The sequence below is a fragment of the Ostrinia nubilalis genome, chromosome 19, assembly GCF_963855985.1.
Source record: "Ostrinia nubilalis chromosome 19, ilOstNubi1.1, whole genome shotgun sequence".
Classification (NCBI taxonomy): Eukaryota; Metazoa; Arthropoda; class Insecta; order Lepidoptera; family Crambidae; genus Ostrinia; species Ostrinia nubilalis.
The window spans coordinates 8960719-8986746 of NC_087106.1; the positions used below are offsets into that span (position 1 = coordinate 8960719).

Consider the following 26028-nt stretch of genomic DNA (forward strand, 5'->3'; position numbering starts at 1 on the left):
ACTGTGGTTAAAGTAAGATTGTGCAACCCAAACTAAGAGCTAGCGAACGCCAGACCTAAACCTTTTTATTAAAATTGATTTAATATGTTGAGTGTCTAGTGTGAGTTCACATCAAATGAAAAATGTATGAAAATTTTGGTTCTTGAAACTTTATAACGTTCTTTTACGCGCTCACTAGTGACGACGTTTGATGTAAACTCGCACTCAGCCCGAGTTCCACGTTCCAATCTTAGATTAATAAAGCCTAGATAGATAGTCAGTGCACGAAAGGTGAGGCAGCTTTTTTTTTATTTTTTTTTTATTTGTGGCAATTAAACCTCTCTGGGAGGTTTATTTCTGCCAATGTCGAGTGAAAAATATTGACATAGTTATCAATAGAACGTGGGTGTTTCAGTTCTATTGATTTTTCATGGATTCCGTGGGGTTAAGTATGCCCGTAAGCAGGTTTCGAGACGCCACCGGGTCCAAAGCGGGTTGTTCATACGACAACCCACTCGACACTCGATGCGCGCTCAAATTCGAAGTATTTCAATGTTTTTTATAATTTATCACTTCACTGCACTTTAGAACACAAAATAACACCAAATTTGTACACTAAAGTCCATTAAATAATAAATTGAAACCATTAAAACAGATCGACCATGCTTCCCGTTCAACTACCCTCCACGGAATCCGAGGCAGTTTTTAGGGAGCCGGAACGGCTCCCCCGTAAACGTCACATGAACTGTCAAAAGTGAAAAATTGGTAAACACGTCTGACGAATTTTAATTAATTAAAACGGTTTGTGCTGTGAAAAGGTGTCTAAAATACATCAGAAAAACGAAAGAAAGTGACCAGTGTTACATTTCATAAGTAAGTACTACAATTTGACGCGTATTTTGCTTGAATTTGGCTTTCAAAAATTAAATACGGGAATGATACCAGTAACAAGAAAATTTATTTCCCAATTGTTCGCCGTACAAATACACTTCCTTTTTTTATGAAATCGAGACTTAAGTCGATTTATCATAATGTAATTAGGTAGGTACTTTCAATAAATAAGTAAGTACATGATGCGTTTTGTTTTTGTTAATTATAAAATAATTAAAAACGTATTAAAAATTTCCCTACTTTCGGGAAAATCGCCTTCACTGTCTACACTCCCCAACAAATTTGACACTAATGACATAAGATTTTTGCCTCACTCTTGACGAAGCGTTTGTATGAAGACTATCCATCTAGGTTTTATTAATCTAAGGTTCCAATATATTACGGAAAGCATTGTAGTTCCGAAACACCGTGACAGGATTCCAACTATTAGCAACCCCGATGGTTCGACGGCGTGATTGTGAAGCTTCGCTAGTTCCTCCTCTATAATTTACTATACAATTTGCCTTCTCGCATACATTTCACGCCTTTAACTTTGTGCCGAAAACCCTAAGCCACGTCAACGAAATTCACATCTTACGTGTTTGTCCCAAGATATATTTCTCTTTGGTCTCCAGTGGAAATTTTCGACTGTTCTACGCTTCAGTCTGAGAAATTTCATTTCAGAAGATTTTGCGATTTGCTCCCGGCACACCCCCGGGAGAGGCCATTGATTTATAAGGTAGAATTGCCTTTTTCTGTATATTCGAAAAATTTGTTGTATTACATATTTACAGTTCCCTTGTGCCTGTCGTGAACATTTTGAGCTTTCTAAAAATACTACACACCAAACCTTAGGTCGTCTGTTTTATTTGTGTGGATCAATAATGTGATTCTATAAACACATCATGTAGTTTTTTGTAAATTAAATGACTCAACTATAATTAGTTTCATATTGTATTATTACTGATAAACAATAAATAATCATAAATTTAACTAATTTTAAGGAAAACTAGAACTAGTATCTTGTTTAAGGTAACGAAACAAATGTATTTGTAACAAGGGGAGTGACTTTGTTTTAAGTAAAGAAGATTTAGGTACTTTGCAAAATTTTTTGGTTACATAATTAGGTTACTTGTTGTTAATTTAATTCTTACATTCTTCGTACCTATCATTTGTACCTAATTAATATAAGAGCTGTAAGTTTCTTTCAATAAATAAATAAATAAAATTTTGTTATTTGTACAAATTCCATCCTATCCCCCTTTACTAATAAGAAGTTACTTGTTGAACACTGTTTTAAAGTGACATTTCCATACTTAACTGTTCAACGAGCGTGAGATTTTTATTAGTAAAATTAAAAAATAAAAACGCTATGTTAATTCACATTATTTTATTTGCATCTTACGGTGGGCAATCTTTCGAAATAACGCACTATTATCCTTAAACAAAATTCACGTATTCACATACGATGCTTGCTTATGTGAAGCAGCAAATCAAACGCACAGCGTTGAATAGAGCTCTGTGATTGGGTCGTGTGTCACCCTTTGCGTCCACGCGCACTGTAAGACCTCATAGTAATGTTTGTGAATACGGACAATATCCTACTTAGCAATGCTTGCTTTAACTTCCTTCATCTTGGCTTGGAGAATCTAGTAGCTTAGGAAACGTATCCAAACTGACGGTAGCTGTCTATTAGACCATGAAGTGCACTTTTGAACAGAGCGATGGTATCTCCGCTAAGAGTCTCCACTGACATACCCTCCATTTTTTCCACATCAAAATTCGTTAACGCTTCGTGCATCTGAGCGGCTTCTTCTGGACTCCTCATCAGCATACTTTGCAGCAGAACTGCCGATCCTAAGAACAACTTGGAATATCTCTTGAGATCTGCGTCCAGCTGATCCTTTGGATAAATGTAGTTGGCCTTCAAACCGAAGTTGGATAATGATTTGTCAAGCTGTTCGTGGTAGAAGCTTATCCAATCTTGGTAATGTTCAGACCTGATGGCGTGGTCTGTACAGCAGAAGACGAAGTAAAGGAGATCGGCCACTGGACTGTTCTCGTTGGCCAGCTGGTAGTCGATCATGATGGCATTCGAGGGCTTGCCTTCCTGAAACGATGACAAAAATCTAGTAAATATTTTGCAAATCATCTATTTGCCTCTGGTTTTGCGAGGGTCGTGCACGTGCAATGTGCATCTGCAGTGGTGGCCAAAAATGGCACGATGTTGATACAATATACATAGAGTTTGGCCTCAAATTGAGTTTACCAGTGAAGGAAGAAGTGAGCCTTTAAAAGATTTCATTAGGTACAGACATCGGACAGGTGAAAGTAAATAAAAACCTAAAGATATTTTTTAAATCTGTTTATAATGTTACACTACAGTCAAAACTCATAATCAGTCAAAAGTGATTTTGATGCCCTAGGTCAAAATCACTGTTGATTGGTAAAATCTTTGTCCCAGGGCGACGATACGAATTAAACGAATCCAAACTCAATTGGGTTACAATGACACTCGTCAATACGAATCAAACGAGCCCAAAATAAAACTGATTAGACTTGTGTCGTTTTATTGCGGAGTTCCTATGGCTAACTTCCAGCTCCATCATGAGATCAGCTCCATGTCATCATAATATTGCATCGTCACGTGATTTACACATGAATGCAAAATTTCAGAATCAAATCAATAGAAAACCGGGAAGTGGGTTTCGACACGACAGACACCAAACAGGTGAAGGTAAATAACAATAATATTATGATGTATGTATACAGGGTGTTAGGTAAATGGGTATATGAGCCGACACTAACCCATGTTAACATGGGCATATAAATGGTATGGTGAAGTCAGAAAATTGATATCTTCATTTTAATTATTTTAATTTTCATACAAATCTGATTTTATAAATTTTATTTTGTATGAAAATTAAAAAAAATAAAACGATGATATCAAATTTCTGACTTCACCATACCATTTATATGCCCATGTTAACATGGGTTAGTGTCGGCTCATATACCCATTTACCTAACATCCTGTATAACCTATAGGTGCGCTATTATTTTCTAAAAAATTGAGTTAGATTTCGGTTTTGTCGAGCTTTACCTCGGTTCGGTGTAATTTAGACTAGGTATTTGACTCCAAACTTTTTGACCTCAGATCGCAACAAATGAGGTGTCTATTGATAGGGCTCGCCGAGACGAATCCGAAAAGTCGATAAGTATCTAGCTATAGCGTCCCTTCCTCCACCATGCGTAAGTATTTTTCAAAAATACTGCCTATGGTCTGTAGCTAAAGGTCTAAGCTGCAAGATAGAAGAATATTCTAGGGAAAAAGATGGCAGATGCAGCAGATATCAACGGATTTAAGACTGGAGTTCATGTGGCTCCTTGTAGACTTGAGTCTCTAGCTAGAGCGTCCCTTCCCCCACCATGCGTAAGAATTTTGCCATAGATAAGACTTCTTCTTCTTCTTTTATTTTGGCAATGACTTGGTTTTGTGAACCATGATTTCGCCAATGTCACAGTAGATAAATCAAACAGTACGTATTAAAAAATAAAACCGACTCCAAAAAACATGCACTAAATTGTTTTTTGGAGTCGGTTTTTGTTTATTAAAATTAACTTATTTCTTGCTTTTTTTTAGTTAACTAATTATTACCATGATGTTACCACTAAAGGTGGGGAGTTTTTTGAGACTATATTCATGTCAAGTGTAAAATAATATTCCCTACAAAATACAGGTTAAGAATAAGAATAAGTTGAACCACCTTGAAAACATGAAAGAATACAACTGTTGGTCTATTTGTGCCTATAATATTTAAAGAATTACCCTCCAACTCCTAAGCGTTAAGGAGTTGTACCTACCATCACCAGTTTATCAATTTGAGATGATGATTTCCAGAAGCAAATACTTGAATAACTTCAGAAAAAATATGAAAAACAATATACGTGCCTATAAAATTTGAGGGTTGCCCTCGATTACTCTAGGATCCCATCATCAGATCCTGACTTGGTGACAATGAGACCACCTCAGAAGTGTATCCTATCGAACAAAAAAAGAATTTTGAAAATCGGTCCACAATTGACGGAATAATCGGTAAACATACATAGAAAAAAAATACATACAGTCGAGCATAATTACAACCTCCTCCTTTTTTGAAGTCGGTTAAAAATGAAGTTATCATAATGAAAAATAAGTAAGTGCTTCACGAGCTCTATCCAACGGTACCTAATAAGTTACAAAATAAACTAGGTAGGTATCTATCCGAAAATTCAAAGTTTCCAGCTTCCATACATTTAGTACTGCCACATTTTAGTATGCCACAGTCATAGCACTCATGTCTTGATAATCTTATAGCAAATAAATCCTAAAACCAATGTTTTCCATGAACAATTTTAAATACGAGATCATTTTAAGTGTTTATTATTTAATAAAAAAATTAACACTTCCGATATTGTTTGGCTGGCATAGATTTAGTATGTAGGCTGAAAACATTGAATTTTCGGATAGATCCAGTTAATTCTGTAATCTATTACTGATACCGTTTGAAAGAGATCGTGAAGCACTTTCAGGATCAGTAACCAGTTTTTCGATATCTTGTATAGTTTAGAAATAATCGAGTGAGATCACTTATCGTTTCCACCCTGTATACATATACTGTGGCCAATGTCACGTATAGTTTACATATGTCACGTATACATATTATGTAAATTAACCGAATCTGACCGGTCACAATGGTCAAATACCCGATGCTTAAATAATGCACGTGAGCGGGGTGCAGGTGCAGGGCAATTACGTAGGGAAAGAAAGAGAGCACAATAAATCATTACAAAACACTTATTGTTTCAATTTAGAAGTTGTATACTCACTGTAAAATGTTTAAATATAATAAATCATTACAAACCACTTATTTATTTCAAGTCAGATGTTGTAGACTTTTATCAATCACAAAATGTAAGAAAAAATTTAAAAAAGTACTAAAATATTACTGAAATCAAATTGACCGTTTTTGACAGTTTATGATTTGTTTTTGACCAATTTGACCGTAAATGACAGTCAGTCAAATTCAGCCGCTTTGGTCATTTTCAACACTAGTCACGTAATCAGCTTTGACACATTGATAAGACTATACACGTGGATTTTGAAGAAATGTTTGTACTAAGAATCATGACGGAGCCAGAAATCGCCATTCGAAGTGTCAAGTGAAAGTGAACTTCAAGAACCCAAGGAAGAAGAATACAAGTCGATACTGGTAAGTTTTTATTTATTGTTACCTATGTAATAACAAATGTACCATGTTTATTGCAAATAATTATTCATTTAGAAAGTTATTGCAACTATTACTTTAGTAGTCCTACTCTAATCATAATGGAAAGCGTGCCCAATATGTTGTTAACAGATTTAATAATCAGCAGTTACGCCGATCAACTCATACAGTCAGACACTAATAATTTTATAGCATAATTGACAGAAAAATACTGATAGCTAAAATTGATAAAAGTAGGTCGTACTAGGTTAATTACGGAGTAGGGCCGCGCGACAAGGCGAATGAATAAAGCAGTGAGGCTGTCACTAGTAGCACAACTAGTAGTTACTACACACGTGCTAGTGGTACTAAGCACGTCGCGACAAGTTGCGTACTTGTCGCGACGTGTTTTGCACGACTGGCATTTGTGGATATTATGAACTGCTCAACATTTTTGGCTACCGCAGCCAGGCCAGGATTCTCATTTTGTAACAAAAGTAGGCACATACTTACATCAAGTTGGAACATGATATTATTTGTCCAGGAGTCACCTTGCTGAATTATTAAATATTTAGGGTTCTCGTGTTTCTTAATTTTAGGCAATAGTGCATTCATTTGAGAAACAACACCGCGTATGTATTTTTTGTATTCCTCGTCATCTAATACTTCGAGAGCACTTTGTTCAACTTGCGCCAAAAACATCATTTGGTCCTCATTTGTCATTAATTTCCACACATCAGTCAATCTGTTACTAAAATTTTCATACGTTTCTGGTTCCAAATGTTTTAAAACATATGACATGGAATGTATAGTAGCAAAGTTTTTGAGAACCAGCAACACGGCTTCAATGCTCATCGGCGCACGCCTATCCAGCATTACGTAATCTAAAGGTTTTAAGTCCTCAAGCAAAATCACTTCGTTTGGTTCTTCCGAAAGGCAACCGTAACAATGAGCATACCGCAAAATTTCATTTTCTGATACGCCAGCTTCTTCTTGCAGACTTTTAAACTTTGGTAGCACTTGTTCGTACATAATTATTTCGTTATTGAACAAATATGATGTGTTCATACCGGTACGTACAGCCTCAAGTTGTGGTGCGACTTTGGCGATCATCTTGAAGTCATTGCCATCTTGAACAATAACTGTTATTCTCAAAACGGTGGCTACAAAGTTATCACCAGCCTTGCCAGCTGGTTCGAACACCACCTTGTTATTTTCAAATCCTCTTTTTTGTAGCACTTCACGAATAAACTGCTGTTGTTTTTCACTGACACCTGCCGGTACCCCCTCAAATTGTAACGCCATATTCACCTCAAAGTCACGATAACATAAAATGTTTTATACTATAACTACGGCTTATATAGGACGAACGAACTCGGATTCATCGTATTATCGAATAATGATTAACAACTTTATCGACTTTTGATTAAGAGTTATCAATATTATACGCAAACTATCTATCCACCTTGTTGTGATTGTGACCTTGTGGACAGAATCAGCTGCATGTGGCTAAAGAAGCAAAGCAGAACTCTAACATAACTAAACTATGCAAATAACTTAACTAACCAGCCGGGCTAGGATGCGCGCCGTGATAAAATCTTATAGATGATTTTAGACGACAAATATATGGGCTTATCGCGTAAAATCGATAAAATGTCGTGATAAACGCTTATCGCGGCGCGCATCCTAGGCCTACAGGTAGATGCCTAGGTTACTACAAGCCTACATACCATACCACACATTTTGGCAACCGCGTTATTCCAGGCGACCAAAATTTCAAATCTGATAACGAAGATAAGTATTGTACATGAATTTATGAACGTTTTAGAGTACTAGCGGCCGCCCGCGACTTCGTACGCGTGGATCCCGTTTTACCCCCTTCATCTATCTTACGCGGTTTAGATTTTTTCATATAAATGTTTTTTCCCGCTAACTCCCGTTCCCGTAGGAATTTTGCAATATCCTGTTGTAACTAAGCTTTAAGTGTACTAAGGTACCTACATACCAAATTTCAAGCGTCTAACTGAAGTGAAAACATGAACATGACCGAGGAAACTTTGTGCAGATTCTGCCACACAGAAGAAGAAACGGCCATGCATGTTCTTTGCTCATGCGGCCCGCTTATGAGCAAAAGAAGTATCCATCTCGGGCGACACATCATGCACCCGGATGAGATAGCAGATATCACGCTCCAAAGAATCTGGAAATTTATAGACTCAACGGGACTAAGCAGTGAACTCTAAAGACAAGGGCTGCCACAATAGATCAAACCTGGTCGAGATGGCGCAAATGAAGGCCCAAAACCAATAATAATAATAATAAGGGGTTGAAACAGTCAAAAGCATCTGGCATTGATAAAATAACTAGAGGCCGGCCGCGACTTCGTACGCGTGGATCACGTTTTACCCCCTTAGGGGTGGTAATTTCGTAAAATCCTTTCTTAGCGGATGCCTACGTCATAACATCTACCTGCATGCCAAATTTCAGCCCGATCCGTCCAGTGGTTTGGGCTGTGCGTTGATAGATTACTATGTCAGTCAGTCAGTCAGTCACCTTTGAGTTATTATATTTAGATGGTCTGGTCAGGTCTGGCGTTCACTAGCTCTACGCTGAGTTGCACCAAGTTATTTTAACCGTAACTGTAACAATAACCGGTGATTTTTGTGTGCAGTTTGACAGATTTTTGACGTTTGTTAAAGTTAAAGTAAGATGGTGCTACTTAACCTTAGGCCCAGTTTTTTGATTCGTAGTTAAAATAACCAATAGTCTAATTTGACAGATGTCAAATGACAAGTGATTTAGGCCCAGTTTTTTGATTCATAGTTAAAATAACTATTTGTTAAATTTTGCTACTAATGGTTAAATATTGACAAAATGTAAACCAATAGTTAAAAAATGTACTAAAAGTCAAGCTAACCATTGTTCGAAAAACATTTTTTTCTGATATTTAACCACTTGTCATTTGACATCTGTCAATTTTGACCATTGGTTATTTTAACTACGATCCAAAAAACTGGGCCTAAGGCCCAGTTTTTTGATTCATAGTTAAAATAACTAATTGTTAAATTTTGCTACCAATGGTTAAATATTAACAAAATGTAAACAAATAGTTAAAAAATGTACTAAAAGTCAGGCTATAACCATTGTTCGAAAAACGTTTTTTTCCGATATTTAACCACTTGTCATTTGACATCTGTCAAATTTGACTATTGGTTATTTTAACTACGAATCAAAAAACCGGGCCTAAGTGGCCTTAAAATAACTAATTGTTAAATTTTGCTACCAATGGTTAAATATTAACAAAATGTAAACAAATAGTTAAAAAATGTACTAAAAGTCAGGCTATAACCATTGTTCGAAAAACGTTTTTTTCCGATATTTAACCACTTGTCATTTGACATCTGTCAAATTTGACTATTGGTTATTTTAACTATAAATCAAAAATCTGGGCCTTAGTCTAACTATAGTCTTTTTCACCTAAGATGATTCGTATGGCGTTTCGAGTTTGAAAGTTATAGAGATGTCACATAACTAAACCATAGCGATTTATCTATCGATTTTTTTCTAAGATTTAGTAAAACCTAGCTACTTTTAGAGAAATATTTTGTAAGGTGTTATTTAACAAAAACATGTTTTTTTTAATTACAAATATTATTGTAACAATTTTTTATTGATAATATTCAAATTCCATCGACTTCGTGTTCAAAAAAACGATTCCTAAAAAGTACTGGTTCTGTTTCTTTAAATTAAAAACTATTAATTAATTTTCAATGCGTTTATTAAAGTCAACAATCGAAAAATATAGTTGATTTTTGTGATGTTTTTAATAACTAGGTATTCACTGCAATCGATTAATGAATCGCGGAAATAATCTATTTTGTTATACATCAAATACCCAGCACTAAATCTATTCCGTTTCACACATTGCGTACATTAAATAAAAAATATTTTTACATCGTATTTAATCGAAATATAATCAATAGACTCAGATTTTACTATATATTTCAAGACAAGTAGTTAATTTTTTTTTATTATATTGCTAACTAGCGGCCGCCCGCGACTTCGTACGCGTGGATCTCGTTTTACCCCCCCTTCATCTATCTTACGCGGTTCAGATTTTTTCATACAATTTTTTTTCCCGCTAACTCCCGTTCCCGTGGGAATTTTGCAATATCCTGTTGTAACTAAGCTTTAAGTTTACTAAGGTACCTACATGCCAAATTTCAAGCGTCTATCTTACGCGGTTTAGATTTTTTAATACAAAGGTTTTTTCCCGCTAACTCCCGTTTCCGTGGGAATTTTGCAATATCCTGTTGTAACTAAGCTTTAAGTTTACTAAGGTACCTGCATGCCAATTTTCAAGCGTCTAACTTAAGCGGTTTAGATTTTTCATACAAAAGGATTTTCCCGCTAATTCCCGTTCCCGTGGGAATTCCTAAGTATCCTATAACCTGCCCAGGAGTATGAAGAATAATTGTACCAAGTTTCGTTAAAATCCGTCGAGTAGTTTTTGTTTCTATAAGGAACATACAGACAGACAGACAGACAGACAGACAAAAATTTTACTGATTGCATTTTTGGCATCAGTATCGATCACTAATCACCCCCTGATAGTTATTTTGAAAATATATTTCATGTACAGAATTGACCTCTCTACAGCTTTATTATAAGTATAGATAAAATACAAATATTTTTTCAGAAATATTCTGCATATGTAGTATGCGTAATATGGATAACCTTGAAGTGTCATACGGATCATCTTAGTTGAAATGAACTATAATACATTTAGAATAAAATTCCTTTATTCAGCATTAACATTTAGGTGCGTATATACATGTTTAATTTGACATTTATTGCGTTTATTGTTGTAGTAACTGTATACATCTAACTACATAAATCAAGGCAAGTTATAATTAAAGTAAGATATGTACAAATCTAATAAAGCTAATCAAATAATACTAAATCCAACCCTAATACAAGTAGAAAAATACAAAAGGTTCATACCACAGAATAATAATAGCTACTACATAATTTACATAGCACATTATTACACAAACATAATTATCTCTATTTAATTAGTAAAGCCATTATTATGTAGGTAGATTAAATATAAAACACATTATTAATTTCATAGCAGCTCATCTTTTATTTACAAATTAAATACATAATATTATATTTAATTTAATTTCAATTAAATGTATTTATTATCGTCTGCCACCTACCACATAAAAAAATTGCAAATATTTTTTAGGAATTGTTACTTATCACAATATCTAACCGGACATTTTCGATCTTCATCCTACATGACCATCAAGATTTATTTGGAAAAAAACAAGGTCTTAACTTTTCCCCAACTTTCTGTAGATATTTTTCACTCTACTTATATTTTGTCATAGAATTTACCTCTTACTAGCTTTCCGCCCGCGGCTTCGCCCGCGTGGAATTTTGTCTGTCACAGAAAAACTTTATCACGCGCGTCCCTGTTTCAAAAACCCGGATAAAAACTATCCTATGTCTTTTCCCGGGACTCAAACTATCTCTATGCCCATCAAAATCGGTTCAGTGGTTTAGGCGTGAAAGCGAGACAGACAGACAGACAGACCGACAGATAGACAGTCCGACAGACCGACAGACAGACAGAGTTACTTTCGCATTTATAATATTAGTATAGATATAGATAGTATTATAGTATAGATTTGGGGAATTTGCTATGTATCATGAGTAGAGTTTTATAATAAAAGGATGCCAATGATATAAACTCTCTGTCATATAGTTTTTCCTACAAACTGCATACTGTCACTAGACATTAACTACTTAATAATAATATAATTTTAAATAATATAATTAAATAATAATAATTTTAAATTTGATTATGTATTCTGACGGAAGTCACAAAATAATTCATGTACCTGAATAGGTTAAGCATAGAGCTCACTGTTATTATAATTATCACCCTTTGTACCTATGTTTTATGAATAAATATATTTGATTTGATTTAAATTTAAAAGATTAATGCCCGTTTTCACCATTAATCCCTTATTTTTAAGTGACCCCTTTAAAAACAAAAATCCTGTTATGTGTTACCATAGGGGTCACTTAAAAATTAGGGGTTGATGGTAAAAAGGGCATTGTCATTCTTTAAACTAAAATATCCTTGTAACAAACTTCAAGTCTTACTTCCATCAATTGAAATTGATTGTCTAGTGTGAGTTTACATCAAATGAAAAATGTATGAAAATTTTGGTTCTTGAAAGTTTCCGCTAGGGGCGCTGTACAATCCGTCTTACATTTAATGTCATTTTTTACGCGCTCACTAGTGACGACGTATGATGTAAACTTTGAGTTTGTTTATGTAAACTTTGAGTTTACATCAAACGTTCCAATATGTTACGGAAAGCATTATAGTTCCGAAATACTGTGACACGATTCCAACTACATATTAGCAACCCCAATGGTTCGACGGCGTGATTGTGAAGCTTCGCTAGTTCCTCCTCTATATTTACTATACAATTTGCCTTCTCGCATACATTTCACGCCTTTAACTTTGTGCCGAAAACCCTAAGCGACGTCAACGAAATTCACATCTTACGTGTTTGTCCCAAGATATATTTCTCTTTGGTCTCCAGTGGAAATTTTCGACTGTTCTACGCTTCAGTCTGAGAAATTTCATTTCAGAAGATTTTGCGATTTGCTCCCGGCACACCCCCGGGAGAGGCCATTGATTTATAAGGGAGAATTGCCTTTTTCTGTATATTCGAAAAAATTGTTGTATTACATATTTACAGTTCCCTTGTGTCTGTCGTAAACATTTTGAGCTTTCTAAAAATACTACACACCAAACCTTAGGTCGTCTGTTTTATTTGTGTGGATCAATAATGTGATTCTATAAATACATCATGTTCCTAGTCGTTTGTAAATTAAATGACTCTTAACTATAATTAGTTTCATATTGTATTATTACTGATAAACAATAAATAATTAAAGAAGATTTACTTTGCAAAATTTTTTGGTTACATAATTAGGTTACTTGTTGTTAATTTTTTATTCTTATATTCCCCGTACCTATATCATATGTAATTAATATAAGAGCTGTAAGTTTCTTTCAATAAATAAATAAATAAAATTTTGTTATTTAAACAAATATCCTATCCCCCTTTACTAATATAAAGTTACACACTTGTTGAACACTGTTATAAAGTGACATTTCCATACTAAACGTCACTTTAAAACACTGTTCAACGAGCGTGTGATTTTTATTAGTAAAATGGAAAAATAAAAACGCTATGTTAATTCACATTATTTTATTTGCATCTTACGGTGGGAAATCTTTCGAAATAACGCACTATTTATTTAAACAAAATTCACGTATTCACATACGATGCTTGCTTATGTGAAGCAGCAAATCAAACGCACAGCGTTGAATAGAGCTCTGTGATTGGGTCGTGTGTCACCCTGTGCGTTCACGCGCACTGTGAGACCTCATAGTAATGTTTGTGAATACGGGCGATATCCTACTTAGGCCCAGTTTTTTGATTCGTAGTTAAATAACCAATGGTCAAATTTGACAGATGTCAAATGACAAGTGGTTAAATATCAGAAAAACATGTTTTACGAACAATGGTTAGCTTGACTTTAAGTACATTTTTTAACTATTAGTTAACATTTTGTTAATATTTAACCATTAATAGCAAAATTTAACAATTTGATATTTTAACTATGAATTAAAAAACTGGGCCTTAGCAATACTTGCTTTAACTTCCTTCATCTTGGCTTGGAGAATCTAGTAGCTTAGGAAACGTATCCAAACTGACGGTAGCTGTCTATTAGACCATGAAGTGCACTTTTGAACAGAGCGATGGTATCTCCGCTAAGAGTCTCCTTTGACATACCTTCCAATTTTTCCTCATCAAATTTCGTCATCGCTTCGTGCATCTGAGCGGCTTCTTCTGGATTCCTCATCAGTATACTTTGCAGCACAACTGCCGATCCTAAGAACCACTTGGAATATCTCTTGAGATCTGCGTCCAGCTGATCCTTTGGATAAATGTAGTTGGCCTTCAAACCGTAGTTGGATAATGATTTGTCAAGCTGATCGTGGTAGAAGCTTATCCAATCTTGGTAATGTTCTGACCTGCTGGCGTGGTCTGTACAGCAGAAGATGAAGTAAAGGAAATCGGCCACTGGACTGTTCTCGTTGGCCAGCTGGTAGTCGATCATGATGGCATTCGAGGGCTTGCCTTCCTGAAACGATGACAAAAATCTAGTAAATATTTTGCAAATCATCTATTTGCCTCTGGTTTTGAGAAGGTCGTGCACGTGCAATGTGCATCTGCAGTGGTGGCCAAAAATGACACGATGTTGATACGATATAGAGTTTTGCAGTTGTGAGTTTACCAGTGAAGGAAGAAGTGAGCCTTTAAAAGATTTCATTAGGTACAGACATCGGACAGGTGAAAGTAAATAAAAACCTAAAGATATTTTTTAAATCTGTTTATAATGTTACACTACAGTCAAAACTCATAATCAGTCAAAAGTGATTTTGATGCCCTAGGTCAAAATCACTGTTGATTGGTAAAATCTTTGTCCCAGGGCGACGATACGAATTAAACGAATCCAAACTCAATTGGGTTACAATGACACTCGTCAATACGAATCAAACGAGCCCAAAATAAAACTGATTAGACTTGTGTCGTTTTATTGCGGAGTTCCTATGGCTAACTTCCAGCTCCATCATGAGATCAGCTCCATGTCATCATAATATTGCATCGTCACGTGATTTACACATGAATGCAAAATTTCAGATTTAAATCAATAGAAAACCGGGAAGTGAGTTGCGACACGACAGACACCAAACAGGTGAAGGTAAATAAAAAGCTTGTAAAAAAATTTGATGCTTAATAATAATAATATGATGTAGCGAGTTCGGAATATTGTACCGCCGGGTAAATTGTACCACCCTCATATTTCGTAAAGTATTTATTGAATGTCTGTAATTGCAACACTCAGCGATACACAACTAAAATCAATTAATATCGGCCATGTGGTTTTTGCCGTGACAACAAACACGTGTGTTTTATTTTGAAAAGTATTTTTTCATTGTTTTCAAGTAACTTTTGACAATACATGTTTAGATTGTAATTTTGTTAAATTTAATCACAGGGTGTTTCTAATATATTATTTAGAAGCGTAAATTAGTGTGGATTACAATTATTTGAAACATTTTTCGGTATTTATAAGCTATATTTTTTACCGATTTTTTAAAAGCACTATCACCTAGTCGGCTAAATTGTATACCACCTTAAGTTGTATGAAACTTTACCAAAGGATTTTGAATTTTTTTTAGTAAATCATTATATTGAAGTTATAATAGCGTAGTTATGTTTGACTAACAATAAATGAAAGCAAAAGACTGGCAAAGTAGATTAGGTACAAGTGTGCGTTACGATAATTGGAATTACAAAACTTGTACTCAAAATCGTGATAACGACGTGTAAAACAATATCGATTGGTATGTTATTAACTACTGTTCCTCTTCGTTTCTTAATTTGTTAAGAATGTATCGTATAATATTTTGCCATAGTTTTTTTAAAGGCTTGAAATTTATTGAAATCCAATTTAGTAACCCTGTGGTACAAATTATCGAACCGGTTGGCTAAATTGGACCGAAGCTCTGAACTCGTACTTTGTTGATTTGTGCTGAATCAATCAAAACAATCTTGTTAATTAATACTTATGAAATAGTAAGTTGAATAATGTATCTTTTATTATATACCATGGACATTAGCAAAAACAAAAGAAAACTATGTGTAAAATGGGATTAAAAAAACTGGTCCAAATTAGCGGACTCTCCCTTATGTATATAACCTATAGGTGTGCTATCTATCTATACTTATAATAAATCTGTAGAGAGGTCAATATAATTCTGTACATGAAATATATTTTCAAAATAACTATCAGGGGGTGATTAGCGATCGATACTGATGCCAAAAATGCAATCAGTAAAATTTTTGTCTGTCTGTCTGTCTGTCTGTCTGTCTGTCTGTCTGTCCGTCTGTATGTTCCTTATAGAAACAAAAACTACTCGACGGATTTTAACGAAACTTGGTACAATTATTCTTCATACTCCTGGGCAGGTTATAGTATACTTAGGAATTCCCACGGGAACGGGAATTCGCGGGAAAATCCTTTTGTATGAAAAATCTAAACCGCTTAGGTTAGACGCTTGAAATTTAACATGTAGGTACCTTAATAAACTTAAAGCTTAGTTACAACAAGGAATTCTCGAAATACCCACGGGAACGGGAATTAGCGGGAAAATCCTTTTGTATGAAAAATCTAAACCGCTTAAGTTAGACGCTTGAAATTTGGCATGCAGGTACCTTAGTAGACTTAAAGCTTAGTTATAACAGGATATTGAAAAATTCCCACGGGAACGGGAGTTAGCGAGAAAAAACATTTGTATGAAAAAATCTAAACCGCGTAAGATAGATGAAGGGGGTAAAACGGGATCCACGCGTACGAAGTCGCGGGCGGCCGCTAGTTATTTTCTAAAAATTTGAGTTAGATTTCGGTTTTGTCGAGCTTCACCTCGGTTCGGTGTAATTTAGGGTATCCTTCCGTTTGGCCAAATTACTCGCCAACTTTCACTTCGCAAACAACTTATCGCCAAAGTTTCATTTCCCAAATAAACTTTTAGCAACTGTACTTTTCGCAACTAATTCATTTGGTCAAATTATCATTTGGCAAAATTTTACTTGGCAAATGTTTATAAATAGCAAATGTTTTATTTTGCCAAATATTATATCCCAAATAATTTGTTTGGTCAAATTGACACTTCACATATTTACCCACCGTTACCCACAAATCAAAGCATATATGGCACATGATCATGGTTTTCACAAGAATTTTATGTAAAACAAAGAGATTGCAGAAAATAGTATGGTTGCAGAAAGTAGGTATTGCAGAAAATAGTAGGTTAGGTTAGGTTAGAACAGTGACCCTTAACCCTCGGCAGCGGCCGCCGAGCGCTAGAATCACCTCTATTGTTAATTAATCATATGGAAATTTCAATAAAAATAATGAAATATGAAAATTAATTTAGAAAAAAATTTATATTAACTACCCACTAAACAAAATAATAACCACAAGCTAATTTGTATTCCATTCTATGCACCAATCAAATTATTTTGTAAATAGTTTATCGTGAAATATTTTTGCCAAATGAAACATTTGGTAAAACATACTTTGCCAAACAATAATTTGCTAAACAATAATATGCCAAAAACGACTTGCGACTTAAAAGTTTGCAATAAGTTGTTTTGCCGAATGAGAATTTGCCAAATGAAAATTTGCGAAACGTTGTTTGCGATGTGATAATTTGGGAAACGTTTTTTGGCCAAACATTAGTAATCCGTAATGATAGAAATGGAACGCATCCCAAGTAGTTCCTTTTCTGGCCGCTACTCTCTGTGGCGCCTCTGTTTTTTCTCTTTGCGTGCAAATTGTAAAACGATTGTGAATTCCCAATAAAACTGGTTGTTTTATCAAGAAAACATTCTTTATTTGATCAAAACCCTACACGTAATTTAGACTAGGTAAGGTATTTGACAAATTTCCAAACTTTTTGACCTCAGATCGCAACAAATGAGGTGTCTATAGATAGGGCTCGCCGAGACGAATTCGAAAAGCCGATAGCTATAGCGTCCCTTCCTCAACCATGCGTAAGTATTTTTCAAAAATACTGCCTAAGGTCTGTAGCTAAAGGTCTAAACTGCAAGAAAGAAAAATCTTCTAGCCAAAAAGATGGCAGATGCAGCAGATATCAACGCATTTAAGACTGGAGTTCATGTGGCTCCTTGTAGATTTGAGTCTCTAGCTAGAGCATCCCTTCCTCCACCATGCGTAAGTATTTTTCAAAAATACTGCCTAAGGTAAAGGTCTAAGCTGCAAGATAGAAAAATCTTCTAGCCAAAAAGATGGCAGATGCAGCAGATATCAACGGATTTAAGACTGGAGTTCATGTGGCTCCTTGTAGATTTCAGTCTCTAGCTAGAGCATCCCTTCCTCCACCATGCGTAAGTATTTTTCAAAAATACTGTCTAGGGTCTGTTGTTAAAGATCTAAGCTGCAACATATAAAAATGTTCTAGCCAAAAAGATGGCGGATGCAGCAGATATCAACGAATTTAAAACTGTAGTTCATGTGGCTCATTGTAGATTTGAGTCTCTAGAGCGTCCCTTCCTCCACCATGCGTAAGCATTTTTCAAAAATACTGTCTAAGGTCTGTAGCTAAAAGTCTAAGCTGCAAGATAAAAGAATCTTCTAGCCAAAAAGATGGCAGATGCAGCAGATATCAATGGATTTAAGAATAGAGTTCATGTGGCTCCTTGTAGACTTGAGTCTCTAGAGCGTCCCTTCCCCCACCATGCGTAAGTATTTTGCCATTGCTAAGACTTCTTCTTTTATTTTGGCAATGACTTACGCCCGTATTCACAAACGATGCTTGCTTAAGTGAAGGAGAAAATCGAACGCACAGCGTTGAATAGAACTCTATGATTGGTTCGTGTGTCACCCTGTGCGTCCACACGCACTGTGAGACCTCATAGTAATGTTTGTGAATACGGGCGTTGGTTTTGTGAACCATGATTTCGCCAATGTCACAGTAGATAAATGAATCAGTACGTATTACAAAATAAAACCGACTCCAAAAAACATGCACTAAAATGTTTTTTGGAGTCGGTTTTTTTTTTTATTAAAATAAACTTATTTTTTTGCTTTTTTTTAGTTAACTAATTATTACCTTGATGTCACCACTGAAGGTGGGGAGTACATTGAGACTTTACATGTCAAGTGTAAAATAATATTCCCTACAAAATACAGGTTACCATATCGGCAACCTAAAAAGACCTTAAACCGTCAGCCCACCTTGAAAACATGAAAGAATACAACTGTTGGTCTATTTGTACCTATAATATTTAAAGAATTACCCTCCAACTCCTAAGCGTTAAGGAGTTGTGATGGTAGATCACCAGTTTATCATGATGAGATGATGACTATCTGATGCAAACACTTGAATAACTTTAGAAACTATACTTATCCTAAGCATTAAGGAGTTATACCTTCTCAAATTGATGAGCTAATAATTTCCAGAAGCAAATACTTGAATAACGTCAGAAAAAATATGAAAAACAATATACGTGCCTATAAAATTTGAGGGTTGCCCTCGACTTCCCTAGGATCCCATCATCAGATCCTGACTTGGTGACAATGAGACCACCTAAGAAGTGTACTATACCATATACAACTAACCTATACATACCCTATCGAACAAAAAAATAATTTTGAAAATCGGTCCACAATTGACGGAGTAATCGGTGGACATACATAGAAAAAAAAATACATACAGTCGAACATAATTATAACCTCCTCCTTTTTTGAAGTCGGTTAAAAATGAAGTTATCGTAATGAAAAATAAGTAAGTGCTTCACGAGCTCTATCCAACGGTACCAATAATAAGTTACAAAATAAACAATCTATCCGAAAATTCAAAGTTTCCAGCTTCCATACATTTAGTAGGTACTACATACATGAGTTTACCTTCTGTTATATTTTGTGTAATCAGCTTTGACACATTGATAAGACAATACGTGGATTTTGAAGAAATTTTTGTATTAAGAATCATGATGAAACTTGTTACTGTAATAACAAATGCACCATGTGCAGAAAATTGATATCATCATTTTAATTATTTAAATTTTCATGCAAATCGGATTTTATAAAATTTATTTTGTATGAAAATTAAAAAAATTAAAATGATGATATCAAATTTCTGACTTCACCATACCATTTATATGACTATGTTAACATGGGCTAGTGTCGGCTCATATACCCATTTACCTAACACCCTGTATATCGCACCTAGGGTGCAATAACGTCACTTATGCATTTTTTTTTCAAAACTTAACTGATTATGAGAAAATACTCCAATCTACCTCTTTACTTGGTTTACTTTGATTCAGTTAAGTTTTAAAAAATTGCATAATTGACGTTATTGCACCGTATGGTGCGAAATTTAGATTGATTGAAAAATACTGATAGCTAAAATTGATAAAAGTACTAGGTTAATCACGGAGTAGGGCCGCGCGGCCGCGCGACAAGGCGAATGCAAGGGACAGTGAGTTATGCAGTGAGGCTGTCACTAGTGGTTACTACACACTAGTGGTACTAAACACGTTTTGCACGACTGGCATTTGTGGATATTATGAACTGCTCAACATTTTTGGCTACCGCAGCCAGGCCAGGATTCTCATTTTGTAACAAAAGTAGGCACATACTTACATCAAGTTGGAACATGATATTATTTGTCCAGGAGTCACCTTGCTGAATTATTAAATATTTAGGGTTCTCGTGTTTCTTAATTTTAGGCAATTGTGCATTCATTTGAGAAACAACACCGCGTATGTATTTTTTGTATTCCTCGTCATCTAATACTTCGAGAGCACTTTGTTCAGCTAACGCCAAAAACACCATTAGGTCCTCCTCATTTGTCATTAATTTCCACACATCAGTCAATCTGTTACTAAAATTTTCATACGTTTCTGGTTCCAAATGTTTTAAAACATATGACATGGTATGTATAGTAGCAAAGTTTTTGAGAACCAGCAACACGGCTTCATTGCTCATCGGCGCACGCCTATCCAGCATTACGTAATCTAAAGGTTTTAAGTCCTCAAGCAAAATCACTTCGTTTGGTTCTTCCGAAAGGCAACCGTAACAATGAGCATACCGCAAAATTTCATTTTCTGATACGCCAGCTTCTTCTTGCAGACTTTTAAACTTTGGTAGCACTTGTTCGTACATAATTATTTCGTTATTGAACAGATATGGTGTTTTCAAACCGGTACGTACAGCCTCAAGTTGTGGTGCGACTTTGGCGATCATCTTGAAGTCATTGCCATCTTGAACAATAACTGTTATTCTCAAAACGGTGGCTGCATAGTTATCACCAGCCTTGCCAGCTGGTTCGAACACCACCTTGTTATTTTCAAATCCTCTTTTTTGTAGCACTTCACGAATAAACTGCTGTTGTTTTTCACTGACACCTGCCGGTACCCCCTCAAATTGTAGCGCCATATTCACCTCAAAGTCACGATAATATAAAATGTTTTATACTATAACTACGGCTTATATACGACGAACGAACTCGGATTCATCGTATTATCGATTATTGATTAACAACTTTATCGATTTTTTATTAAGAGTTATCAATATTATACGCAAACTGTCTATCCACCTTGTTGTGACCTTGTGGACAGAATCAGTTGCGTGTGGCTAAAGAAGCAAAGCAGAACTCTAACATAACTAAACTATGCAAATAACTTAACTAACCAGCCGGGCTAGGATGCGCGCCGTGATAAAATCTTATAGATGATTTTAGACGACAAATGACGGCTTATCGCGTAAAATCGATAAAATGTCGTGATAAACGCTTATCGCGGCGCGCATCCTAGGCCTACAGGTAGATGCCTAGGTTACTACAAGCCTACATACCATACCACACATTTTGGCAACCGCGTTATTCCAGGCGACCAAAATTTCAAATCTGATAACGAAGATAAGTGTATTTGTACGTGAATTTATGAACTTTTTAGAGTATTAAGGGACATGATAGATCCAAAGACCGTCCATTTTGCTTTGTCCTTTTTTCTTAAGTCTCGTAGTTTATTAGTCATCTGAAGCTCACTTTCTTTTATTTCTTTTCAGGAAACGAGTGAGTGAACGGCAAACAGAAGCGCCTACATAATTTGATTGTGGTAAACTTATTGTCGAGTGATATGAGTGATTGCATATCCAAGCGAACGCGAACGCTAGCGACCCGCTTGCAACAAGTGTTCCCTATTAATATCAATTCTTTTAATGTCTGTCACATCAATGCACAAAGCATCCCAGCTCATTACGATGAACTAATTGAAGCTTTTTCCACCGACAATATTCACGCAATTCTTGTGTCAGAAACTTGGCTTAAGTCAGAACACAAATCAACGAGTTACAGTTTACCTAGTTTTAAACTCATTCGAAAAGATCGTGTTGGTAAAGGCGGTGGAGGTGTTGCCATATATTTGCGTAATGATATTTCCTATAAAATTGTTAAAATACTAACTTTGGAGATCACTGAGTTCTTAATCTTGGAGGTCGATCTGGAAGGGATCAATAAGGCAATTCTCGGTGTGATTTATAATCCTAAAGCAAATTTTCTTTCAGACTTAGGAACAGTTCTTAAATCGATTAGCACCAATTACCCTCATCACATACCAATATTACTTGGTGACTTGAATGTCAATAACCATAAAATTACTTCTTATTCGCGTAAACTTCGTTCCATAGTTGGTTCAGTAAATCTTAAAATTCTCGAACACATCACAATATTAAAGCGCATATTCAAGATACCTGGATTGCCCATATACTAACTTTTGCTGACCATGTCCTGAACCACGGTCAGGTACCTACTCCTGGTTTCTCTCATCATGACCTTATTTACGTGAGGTACAAAATATCGCCACCAAAGTCTTGAAAAGAGACTTGCCCAATGTCAATAAAAAATTGTGCTCGGAAGATGCTATTCTGTCGTTTTAAGCTCTATTTTTAGTTTTGCTTAATTTTGTTTCAGAGGTGTTAATGTACTTGAAGAAGGCTGGTAGAAGTAGATACTCCAAAACTTGTTTTTTTCTTGTTTGTTCGTTCATTTCTTTTCTGACGGTAATTTATTCATAATAACCGGTTATTATTAATAATTTTCAATTTATCACATTCACCGTAGTAACCGAAATTCACGAAATCACATTAGAAACCTCTAAAAATATCAGTACCTATTTCTCTACTATTATGCAAGCTAAGGATGTTAAGGTACCTACTAACAACAAATGGTCGGATCAGTATGGTCTGTTGAAAATAAATACAATTAATGAGCCTTGGGGTTCATCAGGTTTGGAAGGCCCTTTCGAGATGCTCATAAACCGATAACTCTTACGGTTTTATCAAGTTTTACGATCATGCTTCTGCTGCACCTCAATTTCTACTGAAACAAACATATGAAAAAGTCAAAATCTCTCTCGATAATCTTATTTTCTTACCCATAGATATTATTTTATAAATCCTCGTCGCAAATATTACTGTTGCGGCTCGGACAAAGCATTGGCCCCAAGGGCGTGATATCGAGAGCCTCCTCGGTTTCATAGTTTTTGCTGTTTTCAGTAGTAAAATGTGTATCATTTAGTACCTACCAAATAAATAGTTTAAATTTCTTTCTTTCTTTCTAAAATTGTATAGCGGTGGATTAACTCGAAGATATTTATTTTTGTCGTAAATGAGTATTTAATTATATAAAAACTCATAAAACTCATTTATTTATGCAAATAGGCTTTTAAAAAGCACTTTTACACGTCCCAGTATTAACCCTACCACTGCTTCAGGGCAATAAATGGGCCAGTGCTGAGAAGAAGCAGCGCAAGAAACTCAGTCACTATTGTCCTGAAATGTCCTGAAATCAGATTAAGTGGCAAATCAGGAGAAGTGTCAGAGAATGGATGGACACAAAATATCCGAACAAATGGATTGGACGAGGTAGGCCTTTACCCTGGCTAGCCAGAAGTCCAGACCTAGCCCCCATGGATTTTTATGTGTGGGGCACATGAAGAGTCTCGTGTACAGTGAGACCAACCCAATTTCGTCAGTTGAAGTATTGAAAGACAGGATAATTAATGCGGCCAATGAAATAAGAAGGACTTTAACTACTGGTGTAAAAAAAATTCTTACAAAACTTCCGCGCAAAATGCAAATCTAGTATGGAAAATCATCAAACTTCTAATGCTCGTAACTCAGTTCAGACTGAGTTTAGAGGTATACATGTCATTATAAGTATGGTTTATTTATTACACTATTTTGTAATAAAAAAATCGGCCAAGTGCGTGTCGGACTCACGCACAAAGGGTTCCGTACCATTGATTTATGATTTTTTTTTATTTAATAAGCGGTTTACGATTTACGAGGTATTAAAAAAAACTACTTTGATCTCGTTCAAAACAATTTTCGTTGGTAGTTTTTATAGTAATGTACTATACAGGGTGTCCCGTAATGTAACGTCAAGCCGGAACTGGGTGTTGAGGCAAGTTGTGCTGGTTATCAGAAAAATATAAAAAAAAATCTATGTGGCATATTTTAAAAATAATAGGCATTTAAAAAAAAAACAAAAAATTCTACTCCAGGTGACGGTCCTTTTACTCGTGTTGCCACAAATCTTCACTTTTTCCAATTTTTTTTTTTGTTATGTAACCCTGAATAATGCTTCTCTAAATTGTTATCAAAATTACAAAACCAGCTGCTCCAACTTGGATGAAAAAAATACATTATTCCCAAAAAAAAATATCAAAATTAAAATTTTGCCTAGTTTAAACTGACTGTACTGAAAAAAAATTGTACTACGCGAGTGTGGCAAGTGACGTCATAATTTGGCGCATTTAGTAAGGATTCCAAAATGGTATAACACTTTGTAAAATCTTGGTGTAATTGTCGACAATTTTTGTTTATTGGAAATAATCCCGTTTTTAACTTTATCTACCTTGGTTAAAAATATTATTCTAATGTGCCCAAAATTTAAGTTTCTGGCTTAAGTGAGGTGGAGAAGCCATTTTAAAAGGTATGAGCGGGACGGAGAGGGCCATCTTACCAAGCAGGGATGTTATGGATATCCGTAACCGTAACCGAAACCATCGGATATCCGAAATAAAAAAATGTTCATAACCGTAACCGAAACTGATTCAAAAGTTACGGATAGTTTCGGATAAAGGCCAAACTGCAAAACTCTATGAAATTTGCAGTATACACGCCGCAGCTGCAATGCCGCGCTGCCGATTTCATAGTTTTGCAGTTTGCGGTTGCAGTTTGCGGTCTGCGGCCCGTCTTGGAATTGTACCTTAAATATTAATATTTGTTACCAACTTGTCTGGCATTCGCTGGCACCATCTAATATTCCAGCCTGTTTTACCTTTATCATACATAGGTGTCGTCTTAGTTGGTACATAAAGTAGCTATGTGGGTCACGCTTACGCAGCATCTTGCTATTTGTATTATACCTACATTTTTGAAATTCTAATAATTCCGTAACCAAAATTATCCGAGACTTTCGGATAATCTGAAATGATTTCATATCCGTGACCGTAACCGAAACCGGTATAATATTATTCTAATATCCGTAACCGTATCCATAACCGAAACTTCATATCCTTATTATCCCTGTTACCAAGTACCTACAAGTGCAGGCAGAGGAGGTAGTAAAGGCGCGCGCGCACGGGTGACTTTTGTCACAGTATGTCAACTACTAATTACTGTCATGGTGACAAAAGTTTCTGTGACTGACTGTACGGTAGTCAGTCACAGAAACTTGAATTTTGGGCACATTAGAATAATAATTTTTAACCAAGGTAAATAAAGTTAAAAACGGGACTATTTCCAAAAATTCAAAAATTGTCGACAATTACAGCAAAAAGGACATTGTCAGAAACCGCCTAAAAAACCGCCCAAAAACATTAACCCATCATAATTATTTTCTATTTTTTTTAATACATTAAGCACCCTTTCATTCTAATGGACACTTAAGCATTGAAAAATTAAATAAATAAGTCTTTTAACGTTTATTCTATAATACTATTACAACTTCCGGACGTTTTGGTGCGTGGCATGGTCTAAAACCTATCAAGTTCCATAATTTTTGCCGATAAAATCTGTACGAGGCATTACCGTACTTTATTGCTGGGAGTCCATGTATAGTGATGTTCCTGCGGCCATCATAGACAATAAAATATCGATTTTGAAAATAAAATAAATCGATTAAACTGCTTTGAAGACTAGATTTGCGTTAAAAGCTAAAAAGATATTGACAGTT

The 26028-nt window shown here is 35.4% G+C and overlaps 1 protein-coding gene across 1 annotated transcript; it reads right to left on the reverse strand.

Moving 5' to 3' along the window:
* Window positions 1–2224: 2224 nt before the first annotated feature.
* LOC135080956 (uncharacterized) lies at window positions 2225–21251 on the reverse strand. The gene is made up of 4 exons (XM_063975678.1): window positions 20430–21251; window positions 13890–14333; window positions 6606–7418; window positions 2225–2959 (listed from the first exon to the last, which is right to left on the reverse strand). The coding sequence occupies exons 1-4, from the start codon at window positions 21222–21224 to the stop codon at window positions 2507–2509; spliced, it is 2505 nt and encodes an 834-aa protein (XP_063831748.1). The 5' UTR covers window positions 21225–21251; the 3' UTR covers window positions 2225–2506.
* Between the last annotated feature and the right edge of the window lie 4777 nt (window positions 21252–26028).